At 48.6% G+C, this 23,852-nt stretch overlaps 1 protein-coding gene across 1 annotated transcript; it reads right to left on the minus strand.

Moving 5' to 3' along the window:
* Positions 1-942: 942 nt before the first annotated feature.
* On the minus strand, positions 943-23,852 carry LOC130871415 (2'-5'-oligoadenylate synthase 1A-like). Its single transcript, XM_057764747.1, has 6 exons — positions 23,802-23,852; positions 21,841-22,006; positions 21,459-21,547; positions 3,028-3,254; positions 2,232-2,385; positions 943-963 (listed from the first exon to the last, which is right to left on the minus strand). The coding sequence occupies exons 1-6, from the start codon at positions 23,850-23,852 to the stop codon at positions 943-945; spliced, it is 708 nt and encodes a 235-aa protein (XP_057620730.1).

Here is a 23,852-nt window from a genome sequence, read left to right on the forward strand (position 1 = left end):
TCAGATGGAGCAGGTCTTGGAATCTTGTCTTTGGGACAAGGACAGAAGGAACTAGGGATTCCTGACTCAGATTGATGTATAAGTGACCTGGGGATCCCAAGCCATGTGACATCATAGCTATAGTGGTTGGTTCTGCTCTGTCCACAGCTGAGCAATCAGTGCCTGGACCTATGGGGAACATGTAGCATGTACGCAATAAATGCATCTAGTTGAACCATGAACACACATACACACACACACACACACACCTATACTTCTCTGGCTCATCTCACACACCCTCATGGCATTTGCTGTGGTTTATTGTTGTTGATTAGACTTTGGACAGAACCTCCTAACAGGTGCACAGACAGAATCAAGCTTGAATTCTCCCTCCCCTTCTGAATCTCTAGTCCCCCAGAGAACACTGTCAGAGGATAAGGCAGATGCAGTAGGCTGTTTGTGATGGGACAGGATGGAAGGGTGGGCAGGCAGGAGTCAGAAGCCTGGAATCTGACCCTAGAGTGGACACTCCTCTGGGACCTTGGACAGCATCCTGCCCTTTCTCGTCAAGGCCTGCAGCAGAGGAGCACATCCCCTGACTCCGGAACTTTCTGGGCAGGTGCTGCTATGCTCACAGAAAGCACCAACTCCTGTTCTCGTTCACCTGAGGATGGAGGGAAGGGAGGGCACATCAGGCCTACACTGCAGTCATCCCAGCACTGAGGCAGGAGGATGGAGAATGCAGGTCATCTACGACTACACAGCAGAAGTCCACAACAAAACAAACAAACAAAAAACAAAGAAAACAACTAACCTGTTGGGGTGGCACAGGAACTCAGGGCTGTAATAGAAAACACAATCATGTCAGGAGCCCGCATTCCTACCAGGAAGGGTATGCAAATGAGCTCTGAGGGGAGGTAACTGGAGCCCCTCAGAAGAAGGGACAGTGAATCCCATGAGGACTCAATTCCAGTTCTTATCCACCTGAGGATGGAGGGAAGGGAGGGCACATCAGACCTACACTGCAGTCATCCCAGCACTAAGACAGGAGGATGGCGAATGCAGGTCATCTACGACTACACAGCAGAAGTCCACAACAAAACAAGCAAAGAAAAACAACTAGCCTGTTGGGGTGGCACAGAAACTTGAGGCTGCAATAGAAAACACAATCATGTCAGGAGCCCGCATTCCTGGTATGCAAATGAGCTCTGGGGGTGGGCCCCATGACTGGCCACCTGGAGCCCCTCAGAAGAAGGGACTGCACATCCCATGTTGGCAAGATGGGACATCTTTATGGCTCAGCCCATTGTGGTCCATGAAGTCCGACCTGAGGTCCCCTCATTTAGTGACACATCTGCCAGTTGGGAGGGAGGGACTAGCCACCCGTCTGCTGCGGGACCACACGACAGACCACAGTCACAGCTGCCTCCATCACATGTCCCAGATTAACTTCTCACATTTCCCTCTCCCTTCCCGACCTTCTGAAGTTTGCTTCCAAGTCACTGCACCCATGCTAAGCTCCATCTTGATGTCATGCATGACCTCATCAGTCCCTAGCATCAGAAAGTCCCCTGCCTCACAAGAGAAAAGGTCCCTCTGTTTCTTTTTACCTGTGACACAGCTCCCCTGAGTCCTGTTGGCCACATGACAACGAGACAGGAAAGATGGGCTGCCTTATGGACCTGAGCACTGGCTTCAGAGTCCACAGGATTCCCTGACCCACCTCTCCTTAGCTGAGCATCCCTGAGCCAGTGGCTTCAGCCCTGAGTCTCCTTTGCACATTCTCTATGCGTGTCAGTGTGTGGATGCACCTATGTGTTTGTGTCTGTGCTTATGTGAGTGTGTGAGTTTGTGTATGTGCATGTGTGTGTGTGAAAGTATGTTAGTGTTTTTATATGTGTGAGCTTATGAGTTTGCCAGAATGTGTGAGTGAATGTATGTATGTGCGTGTGTGTTTGTGTGTGCTCACTTGTGTAACAGACAGAGGTTAAGGTCAGAAGAAACTTGGATGAGTTGTTCTCTCCTTCTACCGAAGGGTTCTAGGGATCAAGCCCAGGACATCAGTGTAGGCAGCACGTGGTTTACCCACTGTGCGATCTTGCCAACCTGTGAAATATCCGAATGGTGCTAAAATGGCTGTAAAAGAAGCCACCGTAGAAGTGTGGAGAATTTCAGTCAAATACCACATCATTTGAGAATATTCTCCAAACAGATGAAGTGTGCAAGGGGACAGAGTGATGACAATGTCTCACCGACACAGCCCAGGAGCGCACTGGGGACATAGCACGATTCTTAACACATGAGTAATCCAGCCAGGCCACAGCTTCTTCTGCCAGCAGCCACCATCCCGCTGGGTTGGAACCAGCCACATTGCTTGTTGGGTCAGCCGGGTCCAGGATCACAGGCCTGCAGAGCACATTCAGAGAAGGAACTGACCAGCTGTCTGGTACCCTAGGTACCACTGCACAGGGACAGGGGAGGAGCCCAGCAGAACATCCCTATTCGGTTTGTCCTGAGTCCCTGCCCGACAGCATAGAGCAAGCCTGGAGGGATCCTTGCCCACGACCTGGAAGGCCTGGGTTCTAATCCTCTACCGGTTAGCAACTGTGTCCTGGGACAGGTTCCTCAGCCTCTCTGTTTGTAAGATGGACAGAGTTCAACCAGTTCGTCTCAAAGGATGAAGTGTAAGGGCCAAACACAGCACAGGATCAGGACATGTGACGAGTCACTGTATTGTTCACAGTTCATTAGTCCAGCGCCAGTCTTCTGAGTCCACAACCCTGATGACTTCTAATACAGCTGGAACATCTCAGTTCCCGCTCCATGTACTCCCCTCCCTCTGCTGTTTGGGTCTGGACAGGGTCAAAGCCTTGTTCTCTGTATCTGCAGACAGGAGAGCCCACCCCGGCCTCCAAGTGATAGTGGCCCTCATGCCAATAAGGAGACAGCCTTGAACAGTGACAGGACACGGAGCTTCCACTCCCCATTTCCACTGCTATAGTCTGGGTTTTCATGCTGAGGAGCTGAGTCATGAGGGGATCAGCCTACCTGGCTCTTGTGAGCTGTCTGTGCAGGTAGTTGGAGATGTCTTGATCTTGAAAGTCATAATACATTGTCCAGTAGATTTGAAGCTCCCTGTGCTTGGTGACCAGTTCCAAGACTGTCCGAAAGCCCTGGGCTATATTAAACTCAGTGAATCTATGTTTCCAGGCATAGACTGTGAACAGCTCCAGGGCATACTGTGGGGGCAGCGGCTTCCTCAGCTTCTCCTTACACTGAGAAGAGAAAGGAACAAGAACAAGTTGTGTTCAGCTGTTGTGTAGGGACTACTTCTCACTGACTCAGTTCAGCTGCAACCTGATGTTGTCATTACAGTACCCAAGCCCAACAGGCCCAGGAGCTCACAGTGCCAGCCCTGAGTGACTGGGCCCGATTACTCCAGGATTTAGAAGCCTTTGACTTGTGACTTTAGCGTTCAGGCTGGACACCGGTTACCTTGGACTTCAAGCACAAGGATCCTGGCGCTAGGCTGTTTCGAATTCCCAGCTCCTAGCAGTGGGACTGCAGCAGGTAGCGCCTTCTAGTGCTACCTCAAAAACCAATTAAAGACTTGACTGTGACAAGCAGAGAATGGAGATTTATTCAGTGTGGTCATGCTGAGAAGAGGAACAGAGAGGTCCAGAGACACACCCTCCCCAAACACAAAACAAAAGAAAACAAAAGAAAACTGAAAAAGCAAAAGCCAAAACCAGTCTCCAGGGCACTGATGTGAGGTTCAGGTTGAAATAGAGAGAAAAGACTGGGGATATGGTTAGTGAAGAAGAGTGCTGTGCCAGCACGAGGACATGAGTTCAAGTCCCAGAACCCCTGTTTAAAAAAAAAGGCTGTGTGTGATGGTATCTTACTTAGGGTTGTTGTTGCTGTCATGAAACAATGACCAAAAGCAACTTGGGGAGGAAAGGATTTACAAGGCAGGGACTGGAACTGGGCTAGAACCTGGAGGCAGGAGCTGATGCAGAGGCCATGGAGGGGTACTGTTGACTGCTTGCTCTTCACGGCTTGCTCAGCCTGATTTCTTATAGAAGCCAGGACCATCAGCCCAGGGATGGCACCACCCCAGCAATCTTACCACCCAATCTTCTGGACACCATTTTCTCAATTAGGTTCCTTCCTTTCAGATAACTGGAGCTTGTATTAAGCTGACATGAAATTAGCCAGCATGGGTGGTGAATGCCTTAATCTCAGTATTGTGGAGGTGGAGATAGGTGGGTCTTTGTGGCTCACTGGTTAACCAGCCTGGTCTACAGCCTCTAGGACGCCAAGTGGCTGTCATACAAACAAGGTGAATGATGTCTGAGAAAAGACAGCTGATGTTGGCTCTGACACACACACACGCATGTGTGAGTGAACTCACAGTAACTATGGTGAGTCTAGCATGGCTTGCAGCATCCCATCTAACCACTGGACATTTCCACACAAGCATCACAGCTGAATCTTATTTCCTCCACATGGGCCTTTTCATGAGCGTTAAACCACCTAACTCACCGAAAGTAAATAGCTTGTCATGGGGGAAGCACATCACAGAAGTCAAAATCGGAAGAGGTGTCTTGTGTGGAGGGTCCCATCATCTGGCCTTCAGCTCCACAATTCCTGCTGGTCAGGAAGCATCCATCAGCCAGGTAAAGGCTTTGGACACAGGAGGGAGGCCAAGCAGGTCATGCCTGGAGATACACAGAGAAGTCTTTCCTGGAAGGTCGGGAAGATGGGCTGGGGATCATTCCTGGAGGACCCATAACTGGCTTACTCTACCACACAGGATGGGCACTGACCAACCAATCGCAAGTAACTAGGGCACAGAATCTCTGCGGCAAAGCTAGGTATTGGGATCTTGTCGAGAATAGGAGTGACTTTTTGGAGAGCCACTTTTTTTTGTTGTTTTTTTTTGTTTTGTTTTGTTTTTTGTTTTTCGAGACAGGGTTTCTCTGTGGTTTTGGAGCCTGTCCTGGAACTAGCTCTTGTAGACCAGGCTGGTCTTGAACTCACAGAGATCCGCCTGCCTCTGCCTCCCAAGTGCTGGGATTAAAGGCGTGCGCCACCACCGCCCGGCTGAGCCACTTCTTCCTGGCACCGTCCAGATGGTTCCAGGACACACTGGGTGGCCCATGCTACTGGCCACAGCCCTCTCCCCAGAGAGGCCCATGTGATCCAGGTTTGTCCCAGGCTGTTCTGGGCACACAAGGGCCAGGTTGGGTCACAGTGGGTGTGAGTGTGTGAGTGTGTTTAGCAGAGGGATGTTTCTAGGGTGACTCAGACTCGTTTGTACTGGGGGGAATCTTTGAGGTCAGCTGTGTGCTTCTAGTTTCAGGACAGCCTTGTGATACTGAACTCAGCCTGTGCCCCAAGCCAGGTTCGTTTACCCATTTCCATAAACTACCAGGTTTGCCCGCCCATTTTTAATAAGCCAACTGAAATAGCCAAATTAATAGCGGGAAAAGGAGATTTATTTAATGTGGCCACATTGGGCTTCAGAGACTACCCAGTCATCTGAAGTGAGATGCAGGTTTCCATAGAGGGCTTCCGTCTTTCCTATGAAGTGGTCTGATGAATTGTGAGAATTCTGTGGAATCTTCTGGGAAACAAATTTCCTCTCCGGCTGGTGCATTTTCCTTCCACTGGCGCGAGATCCTGGGGAAATTTCCATTTCTTTGGGATATATTGTTTTCAGATGGAAAAACTCAAGCTTCTCTTTAGAATATTTTCATTTCTGTCAGGGTCTCTGCGTTTGCTCTGCTAACCTCACCTGGGATGCTTAGCAAGCTCTGGAGAACTGGGCCGGGATGATTAGTGTATGCACAGCCCCTCTGAGGCCACACGGGGGCGCTCAGGGCCCATATCAACCACTAAGAAAGTTTAAAAAGCAGCTGGAAGAGTTGTAAGTTTATCCAAATAGACTAGGATCCCAAAAAGTCATGCAGTAGAGACAAATCCCAGTGCCTTAGGACTGGAGGGGGATGGGGGAGGATGAGTTGGGGAGCAGGAGGGAAATGGGGGAGGGGAGGAAGTGGAAAATTTGAATGTTATTATTTATAAAGCAATAAAAATGTATACAAAGAAAATAAAAGTTGTAAGTTCAGTACTGTGTTTCCTCTCATAGCTGCGTGCACCTGTCCATGGCAGCATCCCTCTGGATACTGGAAAGCACAGGGTCAAGGGCAGCTATCCCAATAGTCCACGGTCAGTTTCTAACCCCAAGGACTCTATAGCATCCCTCTGTGGGGACAATTGACAACATCCTAGACTAGATCTGTAAGACTTCACACTTCAGCCTGAGGTTATCCAGTTCATAGATGGCAGCAGCTTTTTATTGGCAAGTCACAAGCTTTATGGAGGTCATAGAATCTGAGTTCTTTTTGGGTAATTCAGCCCTATCCTACTCATGGATTTTGGTGGTAACTCAGGTGTAACTCAGGTGAAGTAGACATTCATCATAGAGGCTATAGGGAGGGTCTTTGCGGTCCCCATACTGTCCTGAGCCATTCTAGGACAGGTCATTTGATGTCTGGAATTCTATTATAGCTTCTAGATAGTCAAAGACCTTCAAACAACCCTGAAACTTAGACATGATATCTCACTACAGGAGGAAAATGAGGCAACTAGCTAGGAACATAAAAGAAGGTGTGAAAATAAACTTGTCTAGATTAGACATATAATAATTAGGCACATTATGTGTATATGTATACACAATATAATAATTACACATAACTATGCATATAATTATTAAACATATAATTATGCATAATACATATAATGCAAGTCAAAAGGGCATAAAACCAGACTGGTTGAGGCTTGCCATTAATATCAGTGTGGCCATAGAGTTGTCATCCAGAAACTGATGGAGACAGAGGCAGAGAACCACATTGGAGCACTGGACTGAGTTCCCAAAGTCCCGTTGAAGAGTGGAAGGAGTGAGAATATGAGCAAGGAGGTCAAGACCATGATGGGTTCACCCACTGAAGCAGTTTGCCTGAGCTAATGGGAACTCACCAACTCCAGCCAGACTGGGAAGGAACAAGGATAGGACCAAACTAGTTCCTTTGAATGGGGTTGACAGTTGTATGGCTGGGGCAGACTGAGGGGCCACTGACAGTGGCACTAGGAACTTGGATTGGTATTTTTTTTCAATATCTAATAAATAAAAAAATACCAGTGTGGAATAATTGGAGACTGGAAGGTCAAAGGTCAAACCAGATAAGGTGGATAGAGCTGAAAAACTCACATTGAATAAAAGGAATGCAATCTCATTTCCTGCCACATCTGGGGTAATGCATGCTCATCCATAGACAGAGAGAATGCAGAGCCCTGTAGGTCAACTTATTTCCTTGCTGGTTCCACACAGCCTGAGGGCAGAGTCAGGGGCATTTGGCATTTTTCAGGTTTGATTTGAGTGTGAGGTACTTGTATGGAGGCTGGCCCTTAATTCCAGTGGATTCCCACTTTGCTGACTGGACATGTGCCTGGGGAAGTCTATAACATGGTGGCCTTAGGCATGGCCAGCTGACATGCTCCTGGCTGACCCTGGGGAAGTCTATAACCTAGTGGCCTTAGGCATCACCCCCCTTACATGTTCCTGGCTGACCAGAAGCCGGGTTACCTCTCTTAGGATGAGCGGAGTGGCACTAGAGGGAGCACTAGGACTTTCTGAGATAGGCGGGGAAAGGCAGATTGTCACCAGCGAGGGTAAGCAGGAGGGGACAAAGGAAAGCGGTAGGATATATAGGTGAGCAGGTGAGAAAGAGGGGTGCTGGGAGAGAATGGGGGTGATAGATTATCAGGATGGTGCACAGTTGATCATTATGGGATTTATTTAAATAGAGAGACAAAGGTTGACAGGAGGGGACAGAGATGTGCAGGAGGGGACATGGGCCACTCAAGAGGACAGACTGATGAGGTAGAAACATGGAGGAACACAAGAAGGCCTGATTGTATCACATGAGCCATAGTTGACAGTGTGAGCACTGGCTGACATGTCCTCAGGAGAGGGGAGGGGGGAGGACTGGACACTGGTGAGCTGGAGGCCCAAGGGTCAGCAGGAAGGGCAGAGTTGTGCTTAAGGGAACACAGTTGAGCACGAGTGACATGGGTGAGCTGAAGGACCTATGAGTGTGCCGTGGTGTGTGTGCATATGTGTGTCGTGTGTGTGCTTACATGCATGTATGCATGTGTGGGTCAGATGAACAGGAGAGAACCTGTGTGACCAGAGACAGCACAGCTGATCAAGAAGAGAAAGATGTGAACAAGAGGTGACACACACGAGCAGGACGAGACATGGGTTAGCAAGAGGGATGGAGGAGATTATTAAGGGAATCAATGATTAGAGGAAGCACAGGCTGATAGAATGGAATCCAGGTGGGCACTGGGGACACGGGCAAGTAGCTGGGCACTAGGCAGACGTGGGGACACAGGTCAGCAGACAGTTACAGCAGAGAAGTAAGTTAGAACACAGATGAGCAGAAAATGGCAGCTGTGTGCAGGAGGGGGAACAGCGTGAAAGGGATGGGGAGAGGCAGTGGGTGAGCAAGCCTGGGGTGACGGTGAGCAGGTGGGGGCAGAATGAAGCAAGGAGGGGTGAGCAAGGGAACTCCAAGGCAGTAGACCAGAGCCAGAAAACTTTGTGGGACCAACTCCAAGCCAGGGACTTCTGCAGGAGGGGTTCCAGACCAGGATTTACAGAAACACGTCAAAGCCAGTAATCTAGCCTGAGACAGCAAACTCCAAGGGAGCAGAGAAAAGCACAGGAGCGCTGAGCTATCTCCAAGAACATGGAGTAACCAGCAGGGTAACCATAACTGTGGCACTGACAGTATCACGAGGAACAACCACCTGAGCTTTGGATACATGGCACCTAGAAGATCATTCAATAGAATCTCAGGCAGCCCTAACCACACCTATTAGAGGAAAAGATGAGTATAAAAGGTAAGAACACACGCAACACCACAAAGAGCAACACAACACCAGTAAAACCTAAAGACCCTACAACAGCAAGACCTGAACAACCAAGAGATGCTGCCTCTGAGACCAGCTTCTGTGGCAGGGCCACAGGGAGATCTGAAACCCCTAAGAGAACCCTGCAGTTTGAGAACCAATTGTGCCAGGAGCTGGTACAGAACAGCTTCTGAATTTCGATCAGTTTCTGCCCGCATCATCTGATACACTAGGTGTGGCTGCACTTATTTCTAGCTGCTGGTGTGCAATTAGGTGACCCAGAGCCTGTTTCCCCTCTTCCTGGTGTTGACATTTAGTTAGGTTTTTATCATTTTCATCATGCAGTGCTTTGGCAAAATGTCTAGCCACCTCAAGCACCGACACGCCCGGTTTCCAGGGCCATGCATGTGCCATCAAGTAATCAGGCACCTTCCACAACCACCCAGGGTCCTCAAGCCCTATGTGATCTATGTGCAGTGTGGTCATGTGATCTGTGTGTGGCACAGCTACGTAAGTACCTATGCACATGTTCTAGGCAGCCTTTAAATGCTAGACACGCCCATTTTAAGCACTCTTCCTGCACCAACCTCTTCAGGCCTTCACACGTGTCTTTCTATCTCTCGATAAACTCTTAAAGTGGGTTCCCTTGTGTGTCTCATGATCTGTTCTCATGCCTGGTAATTTCACAGGTAGTAGAAATACCTTCTGAGTTCCACCCAGAAACAGTTCACGTATCAGCTGTCCTTCCCCTTTTCAGAGAAAACATATCCTTTTATTTTGTTCCTTTCTTATTGTTGTTTTCATTGTTAATCTCCCTTTTAATTATGTTTTCATTGTTAATATTACCTTTAATTTGTTTAATTCTTTTTATTATTTTTATTGTTAATATCACTTTTAATTTGTTTAAATCTTTATTGTTCTATTACTAATATCTCCTTTAATATTTTTAAATTCTTTTTTTAATACAATCTTTTCTCATTTTACACAGCTATCCCCGTTCCCACTCTCTTCCCTCCTGCCCAACTCTTTCTCCCAACCCACCCCCCACCCATTTTTCATTGAGAGTAAGGCTTCCCATGGGGAGTCAACAAAGTCTGAAACATTACTTCAAGGGAGGACATAGCCCTTACCCCTATATCTAGTCTGAGCAAGGTATCCCTCCAAAGAGAATGTGCTCCAAGATGCCAGTATGAGCACTAGGGATATATCCTGGTCCCACTGCCAGTGACCCCACAGACTGCCCCATCCTCACAACTGTCCCCCACATTCAATGGGCCTAGTTTGGTCCTGTGCAGGTTCCCCCACTATCAGTCCAGAGGCAGTGAGCTCTCACTAGCTCAGGTCAACTGTCTCTGTGGGTACCACCACCAGGTGTTGACCCCTTTGCTCATATTATCGCGACTCCCTGTCTTGGACTGATCGCCTGAAGCTCAGCCCAGTGCTTCGCTGTGGATCTTGTACCTGTTTCCATCACTTCCTTTTTACTGTTGCCTTCACTGTTAATATCGCCTTTAATTTTGTTTTCTTTGTTAATACTGCCTTTGATTTTCTTTAATTTTTTATTGTTTTCCTTGTAAATATCACCTTTAATTTTGTTCAATTCATTCTTAGTACTGTTTTCATTGTTAATATCACCTTGAATTTTGTTTAATTTATTTTTATTACTGTTTGCATTGTTAATATTGCCTTTAATTTTGTTTAATTTTATTTTCATTGTGTTGTTATTTAAGGTTTAACATTAATAAAATGTATCGTTTAGTCATTTTAAATTATATGGTTCAGGGGCATCATGTCTATTTCCCGTGTGGTACAATCTACTCATGTCTAACTGTGGATGGCAGCTCTGAGCCAAACATGTGGGTGATGGAAGGGGGACCCTGGCAGGTCATCTTAGAAGCAGGGAAAGCAAGCAGTTTGTGTGGCAAGAAATGGGCAAATGCCAACAGTGGCGAGGAACGTATGGCTGTGAACTGGCAGTCTTGTGCCCGACGGTGTCCCATGGGCTTCTGCTCTGCTGAGCTGGTCAGCGGGGCCATGCAGAAAAGGAAGAGGTCAGCTTAACTGTCACCGTGCTCCTCATTCTCACCAACCCTGAGCCCAGTGTGTGCGCACACTCACCACACATGTGACACTGTCGCACCCCAGCGAACGTGTTCTAACAGATGGGTAACATAAAGCACTGCCAGGCTTTCCCACAATTCTGGTGGTGGTGAGCAAGTGACACAGCTGAGCCCATGGACATTTTACACGTTTGTCTGTGCGAATGGATCGGATGCAGTCTGATCTGTGTACAGGCAACCCTCCACAGGACACAACTAGAGATCACCATCAAAAATAGCTCATGGCAGTCCTCATCCTGGACAGGTGAGCTGCCACTTACTATTTTGAGGACACTGAGTGTTTTTGGTGACCCTTTCAGGGTGTAGGGAAGCTCACTTGGGCTCTGATGAAGGAGGAGCCACACACACACACACATCACTGCCCACTTAGGCATTTGGCTTTGGGAAAGGTTACATACACCAGGTTAGTCCGTGTCTCATCAAGATGTGAGCCGTTAGCCAGGTGGTGGTAGTGCACGCCTTTGATCCCAGCACTGGGGAGGCAAAGGCAGGCGGATCTCTGTGAATCTGAGGCCAGCCTCTTCTACAGAGTGAGTTTCAGGTTAGCCAAGGCTACACAGAGAAACCTTATCTCATAAAAACAAAAAAAGTGAGTTGTTCATGTTATCTAGTCACCAGACTTAGGTGTCCAATGGTTCTGGGAGCTAGTGATCCAGGGCTGCATTAGGGAGGTTGAGAGAAACCCCAACCAGGCTGCAGGTTGGGGACAGTCTTCCCAGCTGAACAACGGAGACCTGTCCATCGCAGAACAAAGAGGAGACAGTAGCCAGAAGTGAGGGCAGCAGTGGTTGGCTGTCATTCGTACACATGGGGAAAGTGGACGAGTCCATTATTTTATTAATGTGTGCGAAGAATCTAGAAGAATCCACAGACCAGTATTAGAGTTAAGAAATCAATTCAACAAAGTCATAAAGGGAACACTAACACACATCAGAAAATGAACTCGCCGCACAGCAGCACACCAGCCACGCACAGGGAGGACTCCAGATAAGAGCATCGACTGGATAGCACATCAGCAGGAAAGTGAGTAACGCAGTCATTCAAATAGCCGTCGATCCTGCTACTGCCTTGTCCCTGGCTCTCCACAGTGTACCTAAGTTCTCTCCAAAAATATTGAAAGAAATGTAAACAATGGGTAAGAAATTGTAAGATGTATTTAAAAACCAAGGAAAGCCAACAGGTGCAGAAATGCCAGGTTCGTGAATTAAAGGACGTAACTCTTTAAACAGGTGAGATGGAACTCAATCTGCATATCCCGTGTGATCTCTGTGGACAGAAGTGGGAATGTTTAGTCAATGTCCCGAGGCAGTTTCGATACCAACAAAACAATACAGATCGGGCATAGGGAGATGGCTGTCAGTGTGCTCCCTGCTGGGAAAGTGCAGGGACCCGGTTTGGATCTCCAGCATTCACGTAAGAAATGATACGGTCATGTGCAGATGATACCCCATGTGCTGGTATTCTGTTTTTGTTGTTTTCAACTTGATACAAGGTAGGGACAATAGGGAAGAGGAACATTAGTTGAGAAAATGCCTCCCTCAGACTGGCCTGTAGCAAGTCTGTGGAGCGTTTTCTTGATTACTGCTCTGTGTGGAAAGGTTCAGCTCACTGTGGGCAGTGCCACCCTGCACTGGTGTTTGAGGTGGTATAAGAAATCAAGGTGAGCAAGTCATGGGGATCAAGCCAGTCAGCAGTGTTGCTCCGTGGCCTCTGCTTCAATCCCTGTCCCCAGGTTCCTGCCTGAGTTTATGACCTGACTGTCCTTCATTATGGACTGTAACCTGCAGATGAAATAAATGTCTGCTTTTCTGAAGTTGTTTTTGGTCAGTATTCTATCACAGCAAGAAAAAAGAAGGCAAAGACACCCTAGGAGACAGCAGGGCCCCAGAGCTCACAGTCCCTAAATCTTGTCAATCAGTGAGCACTGCATTCAGTGGCTCAGTGAAACCTAAGAGTAGAGGGATTAAGAAAGATGCATGATGCCATACTCCTGCTTCTATCCACATGGACACCTCATGAACACAAACATGCATTCACACACATACACATAGCTACATATGCTCACACCACACATATGAATGAACACAGACATGCATACACACACTTACACATGTGTGTTCACACACATACAGAAGTGTGCGCAAAGATACAAGCATTACACACATGAGAGAGAGAGAGAGAGAGCGAGCGAGAGAGAGAGAGAGAGAGCGAGAGAGAGAGAACAAAACAACTAGATCACGGCCAATTTCAAATCACACCTTACGATGTTACTTCCAGCTAAGTGGGATCAACTATCAAGAAGATAGCCAGGAGGATCAATGGAGCTGAAACAAGAGCACAGAAATACACAGAGAAAATGGTGTGCTGTGCTAACACAGAAGTGTTAACACATGTAGTACTGGTTGACTTGGAGTTCAGGTCACATTGAGTCACTTCTGCTTTCTGAACACTAGGTGGCTCTCTAAACCCAGGTCTGCCTCAATTTTCAGCAGTCCTAGGACCTTTATAAATAAAAACAAAACAGGAACTTGATTCATGTGAGAAATTGGTGACTTGGGGAGAGTGCAGCAATTGGTAGATGTCCTTTACCCTGTCACGTTTACTTTTTTACATTTGCCAAGCTAGGCTGTGTCATTCTCTGACTGGGCAATTGCCCAGAGAATTTCTTTTACATCTGCCTAGAAAAGTTGGCTGACCACCACAGTTAAACTGTACCACCTACATCTACCTACACACACCATAAACACATACAAACATGTACATCAATGTATAATTTTTTAAAATAAAAATAGAGGCAGGGTGACGATGGATGTTAAAAAGAAATTCCACACTAGCTCAGAATTGAGTATAATAAAGGGTTATTTACTTAGGGGTAGACTCACAGATCACAGTCCTCTGCACAAATGGAGAACAGTAACTGAATCCAGCCGCCAAAAGAGAGTGAGCGGGAGCTTTACATTGCCATTTACAGTATAAGAGGCCACACCCAAGTGGGCTGGTATCTTAAAGGAGCTCCTACAGCAGCAGGGTAGCTCCCTGCCTTGGACCTGCTTTCTCTAGATCTGATTAGAACTGTGTCGGAATCTTGCACTTTTGAGAATGAAGCAGGACGATTGCTGCAAGTTTGAGGCGAGGCTAGGCTGCATCGTGAGATGCTGCGTTACCTCCATCCAGAAAACAGAGAACATTAATTTTATCAGCAACTCCATGATCCCTGGTCCTACCCTGAAGTGCTTTCTATGGGACAGAGGAGAAGTGAGGTCCTGTTTCTTGTGGGTGTGATGGGTGAACAGTATTTGCTGAGACTTCTATTCCTGCTGATACTCCTTCTGGGCTCTGGCTGGGGTCATCCCATGATAGGTCCGAGAGTTGATGCCACATGAGGCAGAGGAGTGGGGACAGTGGCCAAGAGGCAGGATGAAGCCCAGATATCTATGATGTCACCATCTTATCCTGGAAATGATGACCACTGGTTTACTGCTTCTGGGTTATTGGTGGAAACAGGAATGGGTGGGACCAGGCTTGCTGAGGGTGGGTGACCTGTTTGTGCCTCCCATTTCTGAGAACTTCGACCACCCTGATGGAGAGACCCAGTTAATGGACAACTCTAGCAGTGAGATTATCTTTCAGTATAAGTGGTGGTGTCAGCCTTACTCAGCCCTTGCTATAAACTTGATTTCAGATTATATTTTTCTTTCATCTAGGTCTAAAGGTGGGAACAAGTTCTAGTTAGACAAAAAATGACTAAGGCCCCCCCCACCACTGCATCCTTGCTGTTCACAGGGCTCTCAACCTTTCCATACTACCCCCAAGTACCATTAACTGGCCTTCTTGATAATTATAGGAATTTTTAGCTGACCATCTATTTCCTTGTTTTCTCTGCTTTGTGCTCCCTGCCTCCCAAACCACAGAGTTTCACGATCAATGGTGGAATTACATAAAATGCAGTTTATTGACCTAATGAGTAGGTAAGTAAATAACTCGGCCATGCAGGAGATCAATTCCTTGGTCTAGTTTCCCCTACCTGCAAACAGGGATCCATCGTCCTAGGAGCAGAGGCACAGACATGGGTCTGGTCCATTTTATCCTGAAGGCTAAGGCCCTTCCCATCCCCACTGTACCCTTCCTTTCCTGATCTGGTGACCAAGTTCTTCCAATGCCTGGAATACAAACTGTCAAGTTGGGAGCTTAGGCCCCAGCCCCTCACATCTATCCCAGCCCCCAGGCCTGGTCTGGACTCCAAATCCCACTCCCCAGGGTATTTAAATGAGCTTCCAAAAGAGGAACACATGGTCCCTTTTCCTTCCTCCCAGTAGTCATGTTCGTGGCCCCTCGAGGCCACCCAAGAGTGTAGAATTCCCATTAAACCTGGATATTTCTTAGTTTGGCTTGTTTTGATTTGGCTTGATTGGGAATTTTGCGTCAGCAGGGAGCTTGCGTTAGGAAATATTCCTAACATTTTGGAGGTTCCACCAAGATAGGGCAGGCCCTTTCCTTGTTGAAAGCCCCCTAGTCTACAATTCTAATTCTCTACATTACGCTTAAAACTGGCTCCTGGGCAACAGTGGCTGTGTCTTGGTGAGTCTCTTTTCTTGTCTATGCTAAGGGTTTGTGGGGGGGGACCCATTCGTACTTATTTTTGTTGTTTTTCAGATTCCTGCTGAAGTCGTGAGCTTATGCCAGGGGTTCGATTCCCAGTGGCGGTCAGACCCACAGGACTGGGCTTGGCTGAGGCGGAGACCTGTTTGTTTTGGGATGTCAGGCATTCAATCTCTGCGGCCCCATTTGGACCTAAGAGCCATTTTGGCAGATACACTGGAGTGGACTTAGGTCACGTAGTTGGGCATAGACTCTAAAATGGGTACTTACGGTTCAAAACTGGATCTGTTGTCTCCCTTAGGATGCCTTCTACAAAATCTCTTTAAACTGGGCTTAACTGAGACAATGACACAATTTGTCCCAAACAGCTAATTTCCCTATGCTCTAAGAGTTGGCCTCAATACTGTCTTGACAATGGGACACGTTGGCCACCAGAGGGAAGCCTTGAACTTACTGTCCTCCGGGATCTAGAAAATTTTTGTCACTGTAAGGACAAATGGACAGAGCTTACATATGTCCATGGTTTTGGGGCTCTGTGCTCTTGCTCCCCCTTAGTAGCCAGTGTCTCACAGCACCATGCTGCCAGAGGCACTAGCCCCTCCCCCACTCCCTCAAGCCCACACTTCCCAACCCCCTCCTGTGGAGCAACATTCTTTCCCTTCCCTTCCCAATTCGGAGGTTCAAGGTCAACTTCCACCTTCCCCTCCCCCTCCTACCTCACCACTCCACTCCTGGACCCCCTCTGCGCACTGGGCTAGTCCCTCCCATGCTCCCTTTGCTCTTCCAAATATCTCTCAGACAGAAAAGCAGCTAACAATCCTTCCGATTACCCATTTTTTTCCTCAGTCAGTACCAGATATTAGTAAAGAGTTAAGAAAGGTTGAGGATGGTCCCCAAACTCCTATATGGGAATTGGTGAAAATGCCCTTTAAAGTTTTTAATGCCTGAGAAAAATCAACTGAGTCTTCTCGACAGACAAGGCTATAGCAGTCAGCTAACCTACAGGCCTAGGCCTTAGCAGCCGCCCTAAGGTCACAGGAAGGGGAACAAGGGAAGCCACCCACAAGGCTCTACCCTGGTGGAGCCCAGTCTAAATCAACCTCACCGGCAAACTGTTTCAAGTGTGGCCTAAATGGGCACGTAGCACGATAGTACACTACACCTGCTCCGAGTGAAAGACCCCCGGTAGGGACCTTCCCTCAGGTGGAGACCCCGGACCCACAGACCAGGCCGAGACCACGAGTCGGATGCAAACTGCAAGAGGTTTATTAGGTAGACACAGGTACCTGCGGGCGGCAAAGTCTTTCGGAGGACTTGCGCGCCTGTAGACTGGGAGGAGGACTTTTTATAGGAAAGAGGGCAGCAAAAAGCAATTTACAGAAGCAGAAGCGTGGTTATCAGAATGAGGCGGGGGGGGGGGCATGAATGGTTTTCCTCTCCCAGCATGGATGTCTGGCAGCAGACATCCTGCTCTTATCTTATAGGTATCCTACTTTGAAGTCATCCTGCTTTGTAGATGTCCTATCTTATAGATATCCTGTTTTCCTCTCACGAGAGCAGGCTAGCTGCTGATCCTGAGAATCTTTCAAGCAAACAGGACGTTCTCCCGGGGAGCCTGCTAGCTGCGGGTTCTGAGGAGGGGGTCTGTAGGGTCTTTCATTCCCCCCTTTTCTTTTATCACAGAGTTAAATCTTTTACTCTAAGCAGTTAGGGAACCTCGGTTCCCTGTTGTTGTACCATATGATACTGATGGGTCAGCACTAGGGCCTGAATAACTGACAGCCTGTCTTTCATAAACCGGACCAAGCAGTTTAAGATGCAGGGCCCAAACAGGAGTATCAGAAGGAGGATAATCAATCAAGGGACCCATCAGAGGAGACAATAGAGTCGTAAACCAGGGAGACTTATTAAACCACCCTTCGAACCATCCCTGTTGTGATTCGAGCAGCTTTTGTGTCTGTCTTTACCTCTCTCTAAGCTTTGTCATAGTGTGGTTCGCATAGAAACAACATTCCTCTTTGAGTGCCGCGCATAACCCTCCCTCTTGTAAAAACAACATGTCTAGCCCTCTCCTGTTTTGTAGGGCTACCTCTGAGAGGGGGCTTAATGACTCTTAAAGTGCGCTAACCGATTCTTCCAGCGCCTTGATCTCAGTATGCATGGCTGCCTGAAGTTGTCTAAATTGGCTGGTCTCCGTAATCTAAGACTAAGGGGTTGCATCTACCTCCTGGGGTGGCGTCCTGGACATTGGTAGCGGTAGTGATATCATAGCAGGGGCCACAAGCTTTTCCCCCACAAGTCCAGGGTCCCCTTCCTGAGTACCCAGGCGTGGTTCCTCGTCTGAGCGTGATTAGATCCCAGATGGAGGAGGGTTTCCAGTAAGCCTCCCCCGTCGTTTCACAACCCCATTGGGCACAGTAACCGTCCCCCGGCCCTCCATGTCCCTTTTGTGTGTTTTGTCCTGGACAAACATAGAAGTCTTTGTTCCTGGTCCCATGTCGTCCCCCTCCACCCCCGGGTGATGGCAGTCATATCCCGGGAATGTCGCCATCCCCAGTCTTAGTAGGGCCCATATAATGATCCAAGGGCCCCACGGGTAAGCCTTATCTTTAAGGGGTTTTGAGTGCGTTGGGCTCTTCATGCTGGGGTTGCGGCGGGCTCCATTTTGTCAGCTGTATGGGTGGCCTTAACGTGTGAGGCGTGGATCCAGGCTGTGATGCCGTCAACCTTTAGTGCCATTGGGGGTCAGAAGGACAGTGTAAGGGCCTTTCCACCGAGGTTCCAAGTTTTAGGTCTGGTGTCTGCGGACACAAACAGTATCTCCTATCTGGAAGGGATGCGGTTCCACCGGCTGGTTCAGTTGGTCTCGGTAAGCAGCGGCGAGTGGCCTCCAAACCTCTCTCTGCACAATCTGTAGACACCTGTAAATGAGCCTCCAGAGAAGGACTGTTAGCAAAATCGGCAATGTTTGAATTAAAGAAATTTATAAATGGGGAGGAGCCCCATATAGGATTTCAAAAGGAGTCAGTCCATGAGGCCCCAGGGTGTTGTGGGCCCTGTACAGGGCCAGTGGTAAGAGGAGCACCCAGTCTCTAGTGCCAGTTGCAAGCGTTAATTTGGATAAGGTCTCCTTAATTGTTCTATTCATGCATTCTACCTGTCCTGAACTTTGGGGTCTATACGCACAATGTAATTTCCATTCGACCCCTAGGAGTTTGGCCACCTACTGACTTACCTGGGAGATGAAGGCGGGCCCATTATCGGTGCCAAGACTTGAGGCATTCCGTACCTGGGAAATATTTCTTCCAAGAGCTTTTTGGTCACCACCTTTGAGGTTTCGTTTTTGGTGGGAAAGGCTTCTACCCATCCTGAAAAAGTGTCTATGAACACCAGGAGGTATCTGTACCCCTAGAGACCTGGCTTAACCTCTGTAAAGTTGATCTCCCAATGTACTCCGGGACAATGTCTCCGTGCCCGAACTCCTGGACCAAGCTTGGTTCTGCCTGCATTTACCTGAGCGCAGGCTTGGCATTCATCAGTCACTTTTTGCAGGGCTCCGTCCCTGTTCAGGAGGTATTGGCCTGACTCCTGTCTGTCCAACAAGGTTTTCATCTTCTTTGGCCCCAAATGAGTCAATTTATGCAAGTAGTCTATTATTTTATAAGTATGTTTTGTTGGCATACCAATCTTTTCCTTGAAAACCCAATGTTGCTTTTCGGGGTCATATGTGGCCCCCATTTTCTTTAGGAGATCAATGTCCTCTTTACTATAGGGTAGCGAACTGGAGGCTTGGGCCTCTTCCGGGTTCGTCAAGGGGAGAGCTTGGGAGGTCTTGGTTGATTTTATAGCAATCTCTCAAGCAGCGTTATCTGCCAGCCTATTTCCCTTTTCCTCAGGGCTATGGCCTTTTTGATGCCCAGGGCAGTGCATAATACTTAATTTTGGGGGCAAAAATAAGGCTTTCAGGAGTGCCAGTATCTCAAGTTTGTTTTTAATTTCCTTTCCTTCTGAGGTCAGCAGCCCTCGTCTTCAATAAATTTCCCCATGTATGTGAGCCGTGGCGAATGCATATCGGCTATCCGTATAAACATTCAGTCTCTTACCTTCTGCCATCCGGAGTGCCTAGGTCAGAGCGATGAGTTCAGCCCTCTGGGCGGAGGTATCTGCTGGTAAGGCTTCTGCCCAAACTACCTCAGTCTCTGTTGTCATTGCTGCCCCCGCCTTTCGTTTCCCATTTGCCAGGAAACTGCTGCCATCCGTATACCAAGTATAGTCAGCATCTCGGAGGGGTTGATTCGTCAGGTCCGGTCTGGTCCCGTGTGTTTCTGCGAGGATCTGGAGGCAGTCGTGGTGTTCCGGGTCCTCAGGCAGGGGGAGCAAGGTCGCGGGATTAAGAGCGACCACAGGTCCGAATTGCACCCGGTCCGCATTCAGGAGCAGGGCTTGGTAGTAAGTCATGCTGGCATTGGAGAGCCAGCGGTCTGGAGGCTGCTTGACCAAGGCTTCCACCGCATGGGGTGCCAGGATAGTCAGTGGCTGGCCCAGGGTTAGTTTACCCGCGTCTTTAGTGAGGACTGCAATAGCTGCTACCATTCGCAGACAGGGCGGCCACCCTGAAGAAACTGGGTTGAGTTTCTTTGAGAGATAAGCTACAGGACGCCTCCAAGGGCCCAGTTTTTGAGTTAGGACCCCTTTGACGTAACCCTGTCTCTCATCCACGAACAAGTCAAAGGGTTTGGTGATGTCAGGGAGGCCTAAAGCAGGGGAGGCTGGTAAGGCTTTCTTAATGTTTTTGAAAGCCCTCTGCTGTTCCTCTCCCCAATCAAACATTGTCCCTTGTTTAGTTAGAGGATACAAGGGTGCAGCCATTTCGGCAAACCCTGGGATCCAGAGGCGGCAGAATCCCGCTGTTCCCAGAAACTCTCGCAGCTGGCGGGGGTTCCAGGGGGCAGGGATGTTAGTGATAGTCTGTTTGCGCACCTCGGTCAGCCATCTCTGTCCATCTTTTAATTGATAACCTAGGTAAATGACTTGCTTCTGGCACATCTGAGCCTTCCTGGCTGATGCCTGATATCCTAATTGTCCCAATGTCTGTAGGAGGGACTTTGTGCCCTCCTGACATTCTTTCTCCGAAGCGGCTGCCAGAAGGAGGTCATCAACGTACGTGGGATGGTGGCAGAGTGCTCAATAAGTTATAGGAGTTGGGGACCGTGGGGTGTATGTCCTCCACCCTTTTGTAATTTCCTTCAAATCCTGTACTGGCCGGTAGTCCCCAGTCCCTGGTTTCTTTACTGGTAAAAGGGGGGGTATTCCATGGTGACCGGCAGGGGATGAGGATGCCCTGGTCCAAGAGCCTCTTTTTTTTGCAATAAGCACATTGGTCCCTGTCCATTTTGGCCCCCTTCCTTTCTCCCAGCCTACCTCCCTCTCTTTCTTGTCCTTGAACTACAGTGGCCAGCAGCCTGCTTAATTCTTTATTCTGTTTCATGTCTCTTTCCTCATTTATTGGTTGCTCCTCTGAATATACTTGTAAATTCTCCTTTCCTTCTCTCTTTCTTTGCCTCTTCAGCAGATCCTGTATTGTATACCCCTGCAGACCTTCCAGCCTCTGTAATTTACTTCTGATATCCGGACTGGACTGCCAAATAAAGGATATTGAAACACTAATGGCCTGCCCCGGTTCCCCGGGTCATAGGGAGTATACATTCTGTATGCTTCCTTAAACCTCTCTAAAAAGGCAGAGGGAGTTTTCTCATTCCCTTGTATCACTTGCTTTACCTGAGCCACATTAGTGGGGCGGCATGCTGCCCCTCGGAGACCCGCTATAAGCAGCTGGCGATAGAGGCGTAGGTGTCCCTTACCTGCAGCTGTGGTGAAGTCCCAATCAGGTCGCGTCAGAGGGAAGGCCTCGTCAATTTCGTTAGGCAAAAGGGTTGGGTGACCGTTGTCGCCTGGAACGTTTCTCCGAGCCTCCAAAAAGACTCTTTGCTCTTCCTCTGAGGTCAGCAGGGCTTGCAAGAGTTGCTGGCAATCATCCCAGGTGGGCTGGTGGGTGACTAAAATAGACTCGATTAGATTAGTCAGCGCCACTGGGTTTTTGGAAAAGGAAGGGTTATGCTGTTTCCAGTTATAGAGATCAGAAGCTGAGAATGGCCAGTACTGTTGCTGCCCATTCGGACCCTCTCGGAGGGGAAGGGCGTGGGAGGTGGAATCAGGCGGCGGCTCGCGTCTGTCCCTCTGTTGGCCAGCCATAGGTGAGAGGGCCGGGGATTCTTGTGGGGGCCCCTCGGCCATCGCCGCTTCAGGTCCCTCTGGGCTATCTGATCCTGCATATGGAGGAGGCTCAACATTTTACAGGGGGTGTCAAACTTTTCCAACTTCTATAAGCAGTTACAAATATCATCAGGTCAATTCCAGTAAGAGTACAATGACAGACATTGTTGTTATTAAATACCATCAGTTCCAGTCTCTGAGAAGCAGTTAAAACCCCAATTTTCCCCCCTTCTTAAGTGAAGAGGGGTTGTTAACGATTGTCCCATGGTACCAGATTTAGGCTCGAGCACAAACAGATATACAAAAACAAAGAACATATTTAAACACAAAAATTCAACAATTAGACACAAACAATATGGACGCGCAGCACGGCTTTGGCGCAAAACCCAAAGCAAAAATTCAGACGGAGACTGAAAAAAATCAGGCTCCAGCCACCTTTGGAATGTGGCCCGCCAGACGAGCGCCGAAAAAGCTGCCATCTAATTTCGGGCTCCAGATTCAGACCCAAGTCAGCAAAGCAAGACTTTGGGTCTGATACAGATTGAGCTCCGGAAAAGCTGCCACCTAATTCCGGACTCCAGACACCCTTGGAACGTCTTCCAGGGCTGCGGGGTGGAAGTTCGAGCTCGTCAGCTCCTTCTTGGGCCCGCCAGATACAGAGCACCCAGATCTGAGTGTACAGAGTTAAGCACATAAACGACGCAGACACAGACTAACAAATCGGTGCTGGCCAGCTTACCTCCCGATGGTGGGTCGGTGGTCCCTGGGTGGGGGCCTCGTTTCCCGGCCAATGCACCAAATGAAAGACCCCCGGTAGGGACCTTCCCTCAGGTGGAGACCCCGGACCCACAGACCAGGCCGAGACCACGAGTCGGATGCAAACTGCAAGAGGTTTATTAGGTAGACACAGGTACCTGCGGGCGGCAAAGTCTTTCGGAGGACTTGCGCGCCTGTAGACTGGGAGGAGGACTTTTTATAGGAAAGAGGGCAGCAAAAAGCAATTTACAGAAGCAGAAGCGTGGTTATCAGAATGAGGCGGGGGGGGGGGGCATGAATGGTTTTCCTCTCCCAGCATGGATGTCTGGCAGCAGACATCCTGCTCTTATCTTATAGGTATCCTACTTTGAAGTCATCCTGCTTTGTAGATGTCCTATCTTATAGATATCCTGTTTTCCTCTCACGAGAGCAGGCTAGCTGCTGATCCTGAGAATCTTTCAAGCAAACAGGACGTTCTCCCGGGGAGCCTGCTAGCTGCGGGTTCTGAGGAGGGGGTCTGTAGGGTCTTTCACCGAGGTTGTGCCTTATCTGCCAGCAACCTGGATACTGGAAATCACAGTGCACCCATGCGGGCTTGTCCTCTATGCCAAGCCACAGAGGTCCAGCCTCACCACTGGCAAGTGAAACTGTGCCAGCCTTCAAACGTCTCAGCCTTGCAGAGGATTGACGCTGCCCAGACTTGGTTTATTCCCTAACGCTGTCCAAGCCTAAGGTAAAGCTACAAATGGCTGGTAAGTCATTACTTTTATTCTCACTGAGCCTTAAATTTCCCTCACCAATTTCAGCTATGGGGGTAGACGGGACCCATTCCTCCCCACTTAAAACTTTGCCACTGTTCTGCATTCTCGCAGGACAACTTTTCTCTCATTCTTTCTTAGCAATACCAGCTTGCCCAGCACCTTTACTGGGTGGAGATATCCTTAGCTGCTTCCTCAAAGCTTTGTTCTGCCTCTTGCAGCCCCTTTTAATCCCACCCATCTCCATGATTCTATTTTACAGGTTCATTCCTCCTGCCAGACGTGTGCCCAGGCCAACCCACAAGGGGCTCTCCACATACATCAGTCTCTATACCAGCTTCGCGAACACCAACTGGACGAAGATTGGCAGGTTGATTTCACTCAT

This window comes from Chionomys nivalis, chromosome 3, assembly GCF_950005125.1.
Source record: "Chionomys nivalis chromosome 3, mChiNiv1.1, whole genome shotgun sequence".
NCBI classification, from domain to species: domain Eukaryota; kingdom Metazoa; phylum Chordata; class Mammalia; order Rodentia; family Cricetidae; genus Chionomys; species Chionomys nivalis.